The following is a 9,050-nucleotide window of genomic DNA, read 5'->3' as shown; positions in this document are numbered from 1 at the left end:
ACCGGCACGTTCCGCGGGGTGTCGCTACTGCGCGCCGGGAGCTACTACGAGCACGTCAAGGTGAGCTCCCCGGCCCGAGGTCCCCGAGCCCAGGTGTCCACATCCCGGGCTCGGGACCCGCCCTTCTGTGACACAGAGCCCGTCACCAAGATGGATCCCGCTTTTTTATTCACATCCAATGATCAGCCGGCACCGCCTCCCTAACTCTAACCCTAACCCTAACTTTAACCCTAATCCTAATCCCAATTCTAACCGCGACGGCTGGGGAGCGTTTGCACTTGCAGATTCGTACACGCAAGCACACAGGCAGTGAGCTCATTAACAGGCGTGCACGGTTGGCACAGATCGCTTTTTTGAAAACTTGGTCAGTTGGTCCGTGAAAAATTGCAGCCAATTAATATACCTAAGAAACTTTCCTGTGAAGAGGACATTTGTGCTCCATAGGAAAAAGTATTTTCAGTCCCCCCAATTTTATTTTATTTTGTTGCTGTTCACTGAACTCAGAGCTTTCTGCTTGGTTCTCTACTCATCCCAGCCCCTTTCCAAGATCTTACCAAGAACTCATGTGAAGCTCACAGTGAGAAATGTTTTAAAAAAATTAAGTCGATCTCCAGCGCTGCCCTAAATAAATAAAATAAATAATATTAGAAAGAATTCTTCGTGAATGCACATCCCTTATCATTGTGTTTAAGTGGGTTTTCCTCAGCCCCCTTTCTGGTGGTTGGATCGGGAGAGAATCGCATGTCCATTGGAGGTCTGGGGGCAGGATCCAGACTGGAGTCTGGCTGTGTTTTTGGCCTGCTCAGTCGTTTTCTGAGCTCTGGGTGGTGCATTCCTTTATCTTTGTGTAAACTCTTGGATGTGGCATAAACAGAAATGCAGACTGATAGCATGTATTATGTAACCATTCTTTATTAGAGAATTATAAATTGGCTGTAAAACCTAGATTTAGGGTTTTGGAACTATAAACTTCTCTCTGTCTCTGTCTCTCTTTTAAATTTCAAGACAAGGGCTTGCTATGTAGTTCAGGCTGTCCTTGAACTCACTATGTGACCCAGGCTGGGCTTGAATTTGTGGCGATCCTCCTGCCTCAGTTTCCCAAGTGCTGGGATTATAGGCACTCAGCGTCACTCCCAGCTTTGTTTTTCCTTTTAAGATTATAAACTCTTATAGGATGCATCTGAATATGATGCATGTGAATATGCTTTATCTTAGTATCCCTGAGACTTAACACAGCGAGCCTTCAGGGCAGAGAATGAACCAGTGTCTGGAGAAGGAAGAAGGGGTGATCTCTCTTAAGATCCATGCCTTATCAGGTAGCAAGTTCAGATTTAGCTCCCGTGGTGTTTATCCTGGAAGCCTTCATTGGAGATGAAATCACTTATGTACTCTTCTGTTGGCTGCCCATTTAGATTTTAAGCTCCATTGTTACAGAATTTTACATTCTACCAGTACTCATTTCATTTGTGTGGACTCAGTGATATTTACTGTAAAAGCCAAAAATAGTCAACAGCAATGAAAAATGTCTGTGTGGCCTTAGGCCTTTGGACCTAACCTCTGTTGAGGCTGAACACCACTCATATACTTTCATCTGCAAGTTTCATGACAAATGAGTAAAACTTTCATCAGACTGTGACTTGAGCACAACTTTTGTTATAACAATATCAATTTAGTTCCATTATAGAGAGGGTCCAAAGAAAAAGTTATTAGAACTGCTCTCCTTTTAAATATATATTTTTTTGAGACGGGGTCTCACTATGTAGTTGAGACTGACCTGGAACTCACTATGTAGCCCAGGCTGGTCTCGAACTCACTGCGATCCTCCTGCTTCAGCTTTCTGAGTACTGGGATTACAGGCATGCACCACCACGACCAGCTAAATTAAAAATTTTTTTTTTTTTGCTTTTTTGAGACAGCATCTCACTTTTTAGTGCAGGCTGGCTGGCCTTGAACTCACTGGGTTGCCCAGGCTGGCCTCAAACTTGCAGCGATCCTCCTGCCTACACCTCCCGAGTGCTTGGTATTATTTGGCATGTGCCGCCACACCCGGTACCTTTTAAAAAATTTCCAAGATGAAAAGTGATTCAGTGAACTAGGTTTTATAGCAGAACATGGTGTTGTGCACCTGTGGTCTCTGCTACTCTAGAGGCTTAAGGGAGGGGTCACTGGAGCCTGGAAGATCAAGACTACTCTGGGCAGTATTGTGAGATCACATGTCAAAGCCAAAACAATGAAATCGAATAGAATATGCAGTTAAAGTTACAGATTATAAGGCCGGGGACTTAGCTCAGTGGTGCCACCACCTACCTTGCAAGTGCAAGATTCCGAGTTCGATCCCTGGTACCAAAAAAAAAAAGTTACAGATTATAAAAGGTATGAAAGATGTTCATTACAGAGCTGACTGGCCTGTACTCCTTTTTATTGGGTCTTTCTCTGGTTTTTGTATAGGTAATACTTGCTTTTAGAAATAATTTTGGGTGTATTACTTCACTTTCAATTTCATTGAAGAGTTTGTCGAGTAGTGGCATTAGATCTAAATTTCTTGTAGAATCCATCAGTGAAAGCATTAAGACCTGGGCTTTTCTTTGTTGGTATGTTTTTAGTTATATTTTAAATTTCATTGATATTGGGTTATTTGGAATTTTTATATTTTCTTGTGTTGAGAAGTCTGCTGTGGATCTGATGGACTTTTATAGGTGATTTGTTTTCTCTAACAGCTTTTAATATTCTATTCTTGTGTTGAATTTCTGGAATCTTGATTATTACTTGGCTTGGGGAAGACTTTTTTAATCGTGTCTAATTGGAGTTCTATATGCCTCACTTATCTGTATGCCAAATTCTTTTTCCCTGTTTGGGAAGTTTTCTGCCATTCTATGAACAGGTTTTTTTTTTTTCTTTCAAATCATTTTATTTTATTTTCTGGACAAGAATACATCTATGTATGATTCTCGAGAGATAACATGCTTGACTGGCGACCATGTTTTGTTGGTTTAGTACTCAGTCCTATGCCCCCAAATACAGCAAGGAGTCTAAAAGGGGGAAGGCAGGGAAGACGATGTCTGTATCCCTTCACAGTGTACCTAAGACAATGTAAATGCTGTATAAATAATTGTTATATTATATTCTTTAGAGCACATGACAACAGAGGACTTAGTTCAGCCACAATTTTTTTCACATATCTTTAATCCATGGTTGGTTGAAACTGCAGATGATGAACCTGAAGAAATAGAGGGCCAAATGTATAGAGAATTAAGACTGGTGTGTGTGTGTGTGTGTGTGTGTGTGTGTGTGTGTGTGTGTCTTCTGTGACCTTGCTAAACTCTAGGTTTTTGAAGATTCTTTGGGACAATTATGTTGTCTGTCAATGGAAACAGTTTTATTTCTTCTTTTTAATCGCCTCCTCTTTTATTTCCTTTTGTTGCTATGTTAATGCTGACCAGGATTTCCAGTAAAATACTGAACTGGAGAGAGGTTTAGAGTAGACATTCTTGGTTTGTTCTTGTTCCTGGAAGAAAACTTTCATTTCTTCACCATTAAGTATGAAGTTAGCTGTAGTTTGTTTTAGGTGTTTCCTTTTTTTTGGTACCGGGGACCGAACTTGGGTCCTTGCGCAGGCGACAGAACCGCTGAGCTAAATCCCCGGCCCTATGTGTTTCCTTTAATGAACAGTGGAATTTAGTTTGCTCATTTGTTTTGAGGGTTTCTGCAATATGTTCATGAGGTAAATTGGTCCATAGTTTTCTTTTCCTTTGTCCTTCCTTTATTGTTTACAGTTTGTCTGGTTTACATAATCGGGTTAATTCTGGCTTCCTAAAGAAGGGTGGAAAGTGTTTCATCGTCTTCTCAATTCCTTGGCAGCAATAACAGAAATGAGGGAGTCTCCTCAGTGTTTTATGTCAGGAATCACTTGTCACCTGCTCTTTACCTGTTGATATAATAGTGCCAATCGTGTGGTTACAGTCCTGACAGCAGTGTTTCTCCACTGACCCACTGAACTTGCTGCTTCCCCGTGTCGGTGGTCTGGTTTTCCCACATTTAACAGGTGGGGAAACGTCGCGCTGAGGTCCAGCAGGTCGCCCAGCTCCTTGGACCCTATCGCGGCCATGCGCTGTTGTGGGAGGCTCATCTTGGGCCACTTCTCGCGGGTTCGGCCTCCCATGAAAGTTCCCTGGGGCAGCGTGCGGGCGGGCTCAGAGGCTGCCTTCCTCCAGGTGGGCTGTGGACCCCACAGAATTTGTGGGTCTCCCCAGGTGGACATTGTTTTTACTGAGGGGCTTCAGCACTGCACTCTGCTCGCCCCCGATCCCTCCGCGCCTGCCTTTTCATTGATGCTGATCAATCTTAGGTTATTCTTTTTTTCATCGTCTAACAGCTGCTGGGTTGATTTCTTATGGTCCCTTGCTATTCTTAAGAAATCTCTGTATTCATGATCATTAATTGAAATCCTGTCCTCTGTATCTGATACTGTGTCCTCATATCGGCTCATTCTGTTGTGTATACTTTCCCTGGTGTATTTTGGGGCGGGGACTGGACAATTGAACTCAGGGCTTTGTGCACCCCAGGCAGGTGCTATGCCCCTGAGCTACATCCCAGCTCTCATTGGAGTTTTTAATCTCTTGGATATCTGTTTGAATCTGCTTCGTGGATTCCATTTCTTTCCTACGCTGAGTGTTCAATGGTTTTCATCATTTTTCTGAGCTCTTCTATTTTTTATCTGCCTCTGTTCTAGAGTCACTAAGCATGCCTTTCGTTCTGGTCACCATCTCTGTAGTTATCTGATAAATTATTTCTGCCCTGATTTTTTCTAGAGCTTCATTCATTTGCTTTGCAACTTTCACTGTTACCATTTCATAGAGTCCAGGTGTCTGGCTTTTGGATTGTTGTACCTCATTGCCCACTGGACTTGCCTTTGGTGAGCTGAAAGCCTGGGGGGTATCTTATTTAAGTGTTATCTCATTTTCTTTTTTAAAAATTTAACTTGTGGGTTGATGCTTGTAAATTTCTTCTGATGAGTAGCTTTACTGACAGTATTCAGAGCCCTTAGGGAATGACCACTTCTCAGAAGTGTCTTCCAGATGCATCTGGCCTTTGGGTCTGGAGTCTGCTGCAAAATCCCACTTCTTCAATTCACTGGGGGTGGGAAGTTTTTGCCTTCTGGCCCAGCCACGGGTTTTGTGGCACTGGCCTACAGTTTTGCTTTAAAAAAAAATTTAAAGACCCTTAGATAAACTCAGTCTTAGTACCAAGAAGAAAAACTGATTAACACAATTATGTCATGTTTGCTAAAGTAGTACAATCAGCAAATAAAAATAGTATCAAACACGGCCTAGAAATGACGGTGTGGTAACTATTAATTTGCTGCTTTTAGCCTTATGAACTAACTAGAAAGGTGGTTATATAACAAATCCTTAAATGAATCAATAAAAAAACCTTAATATGGCAATTTTACCCTTAGGGGAGAAAATTTAAAAGAGGTCCGGTAGGGAGATAGAGAAATAGAAGAAGAGTTTAGAAACAAGGCTGGAGGACAAAAAAGATCATACAAACTTTGGGAAACTGGTGAAGAGGACAGGAGAGAAGAAGGAAGAAATAACAAGAACAGAACAGAACAACAACAAACTAAAAGCTGTTCAAATAAGGAAACAACAACAACAAAACAAGAACAAAAGCCAGAAAAGTGGGAAAAAGAAAGGAAAAGAAGTCCAGTTCGAGGTGTGTCTCTGCTGTCACCGGCAGACGACATGGGCAGACAGACTCAAGATCCAAATTGATTCTTTCTAGCAAGCCAGGCGTAGCTTCAGGTGGGGTTATGGCGGTGGTGGTACATCATCCCAGCTGGCCAGCCTTTAGTTGCACTGATGTTCAGGCTGGTTTCTGGCTGAGGCTGAAAGCAGATTTCTTGAGCCTCCTGCCTGCTTCAACTCAGCTCCCTGCCAATTTAAACTGTGCTCCCTGACCTCCTGCTGACTTGAACTTGGCATCCTCATGGAGACACTGGGAGCCACTAGATGGAGCTGGCCTGTAACTATTCTGAGTTCAAGCTCACTTGGACCCCTCTCCAAGATGACTACCAGCCGGTCGTCCTCTCCTGGGTGACATCTGAACCTGAATAGCTCACCAGCCACCACAGTCTACTGAGTCCACGGCTCCATTCCACTAGTGTGTTTCTCCATGGAAGCCTCCGGGGCTGCCAGTAATCACTGCGTGTCTGTAACTTCACCCTGCTGTTCCCACACTGTGAGTCTGGGCTTTGGGAGAAAGTTCTGCTTGCTATCTTTCTCCTCGTCATTAAAATATGTGTCTTTGCTCTCCCCATGGACTTCAGTTCTTGATTCAGATCCTTCCTGGGTCCCGGGGACCCACTTCCTTCCTCCTCCTCATACTGCTATATTCCAGTATCAGACAGAACACTAATCTTGGAGAGGCTTTTTCTCTGCTGCTCACTACTCCGGCATCTTCCCAGAAATGTAACATTTTTATATCTTCTTGATTAAACTTTGGTAATTCATACGTATATAGGAATCTGTCCATTTTGTCTGTGTTTTCCATCTTATTAGATTACAGGTTCTTGAAGTAGGTATTAATGACCTTCTGGATTTCTAAAGGATCCATTGTGATCTCACCCTTTTCATTCCTAATTGCATGAATTTGAGTCTTTCCTTTTTTTGGTACTGGGGATTGAACTCGGGACTTTGTGCTTTTTGAGGCAGGTGGAACCACTGTGCTAAATCTCTGGCCCTCTTTCCTTTTTTTGATAAGATTTGCTAAGGGTTTGTCAACTTTATTTAATTTTTCAAAGAACCAACGCTTCGATTTATTGATTCTTTGTATTGTTTTCTCAGTCTCTATTGCATTAATTTCTTCTTTGATCTTTGTAATTTCCTCCCTCATGAGAGCTTTGGGTTTGACTTGTTCTTTTTTTTTCTACATGTTTGAAGTTCAACATTAGGTTTTTCTTTTTTTATTATTTGAGCTTGTTGTGTTTTTCAGATGTGAGAATTTACTGCTATAAATTTTCCTCCTAGGACTGCTTTCATTGAATCTCTCTCTCTCTCTCTCTCTCTCTCTTTTTTGGTACTGGGGATTGAACTCAGGACCTTGGGCTTGCAAAGCAGGCGGCAGCACCACTGAGCTAAACCCCCGGCCCTCAATGAATCTCATAAGTTCTGGTATGTTGTTGTTGTGTTTTGGTACCGGGGATCGAACTCAGATCGTTGAGCTTGGGAGACAGGTGGCAGAACCACTGAGCTAAATCCCCAGCCCAAGTTCTGGTATGTTGTATCGGCATTATCATTTAATTGCATATACTGTTTTAATTACTTCTGTGACCTATTGGTTGTTCAGGAGGGTGTTATTTAATTTCCTTGTGTTTATGGAGTTTTGTGGTTTCTTTTTCTGCTGATTTCCAGTTTCATTGTCGTATGGTCAGATAATATGCATGGGATAATTTCAATTCCTTTGCATTTACTTAACCATGTTCTATGGGTTAATATGTTGTCTATTTTGGAGAAATCCCATGTGCAGCTGAGAAGAATGTGTATTCTGATATTGTTGGGGTGGAATACTCTTTAGACATCCACTAAGTACATTTGTTTACAGGTTTGGTTCAGTTCTGATATTTCGTTGTTGTTTTTTTTTGTCTAGTTGACCTATTTGTGACCTTGGGGTATTAAGGTTCCCCATACTGTTGTATTGATGCTTATTTGATTTTCCATGTCCAGTAATATTTGTTATATAGTTGCATTCACTGGTATTTTACACATATATATTTATGATTTTTATCTCTTACTCTTGGATTGTTCCATTTACAAGGATGTAGTGACCTTGCTTGTCTCTCTTAATCAGTCTTGGCGTGAAATCCAATTTATCTACAAATAGAATAGCTATCCCTGCTTTTTTCCAGGCTCTTGTCACGTGGAGTATTGTTTTCCATCCTTTGACTGTAGTGTATGAATTTCTTTTGTAATTAAATGTGTTTCTTGTATGCACCAAATTGTTGGATCTTGTTTCTTGATCCATTCTGCCAGTCCATTTCTTTTTTCTTTTTTTGGGGGGGGTTTTTGAGACAGGGTCTCACTACATAGTTGAGACTGCCCTGGAACTCACTATGTAGCCCATGCTGGTTTCAAACTCCCAGCAATCCTCCTGCCTCAGTAACCCGAGTGCTGGGATTACAGGCGTGTGCCACCACGCCTGGCTCAGTCTGTTTCTTTTGATTGGTGAGTTGAGACCGTTAACACTGATGGTTATAACTGAAATGTATTGACTTATCCTAGTCATATTATTTTCCTGTTGTTGGTTCCTGGTCATTCCCCTCGGTTTAATTGCTTGCCCTGCCTGGTGGCTTTTTTCTATTGGTGTTCTTGGAGTTGTGATCTTCATGATCTCTTTCTGAAACATCTTCAGGGCATTTTGTAGAGCTGGTTTAGTGATCATGAATTTCTTCAGTGTTGTTTGTCATGGAAGTATCTTATTTCTCCACTGAATTTGAAAGACAGTTTTGCAGGGTATATCAGTCTGTGTTGGAGGTTGTTTTCTTTCAGAACTTGACATACTTTATTCCAAGCTCTCCTTGACTTAAGGGTTTGTGTTGCGAAGTCTACTTTGATTCTGTGGGCTTGCCTTTGTAGGTGATTTGTTTCTTTTCTGTAATAGTTTTTAGTATTCTGTTCTTGAAGAGTGCTATGTTGTTGGGATCTTGATAATTATATGCCTTGGTATAGATTTATTTTGGTCATGGCTAATTGTGTTATATATATGCCTCATGTATTTGTGTCAAATTCTTTTTCCATGTTTAGGAGTTTTCTGCTATTACCTCTTTGAAAAGGCTTTTTATGGCATTGGCACTATCTCTAACTTTCTCATTGACTCCAAACAATGTTATATTGTTATTCTTTGCATCATCTTACAGCTGTTGGAGTGGTTTTTCCATGGTGCCTTGGCATTTTAAAGATATCTTTCTTGCTCGGTGTGGTGGTGGCATGCTTGTAATCCCAGCACTCAGGAGGCTGAGGCAGGAGGATTGCTGTGAGTTTGAGACCAGCCTGGGC

The 9,050-nt window shown here is 41.6% G+C and overlaps 1 protein-coding gene across 1 annotated transcript in view; it reads left to right on the top strand.

Moving 5' to 3' along the window:
- Cgas (cyclic GMP-AMP synthase) overlaps window positions 1–9,050 on the top strand; it is a 34,045-nt gene that overhangs the window by 4,448 nt on the left and 20,547 nt on the right. Inside the window, exon 3 of the mRNA XM_010641177.2 lies at window positions 3–60. Coding sequence (XP_010639479.1) covers window positions 3–60 — 58 coding nt within the window. The remainder of the gene's footprint in view (window positions 1–2; window positions 61–9,050) is intronic.

This window comes from Fukomys damarensis, unplaced genomic scaffold (genome assembly GCF_012274545.1).
Source record: "Fukomys damarensis isolate Sample0158 unplaced genomic scaffold, DMR_v1.0_HiC HiC_scaffold_27, whole genome shotgun sequence".
NCBI classification, from domain to species: Eukaryota; Metazoa; Chordata; class Mammalia; order Rodentia; family Bathyergidae; genus Fukomys; species Fukomys damarensis.
The sequence above is the reverse complement of the archived record's forward strand: the minus strand, read 5'-3'. Positions and strand labels throughout refer to the sequence as shown.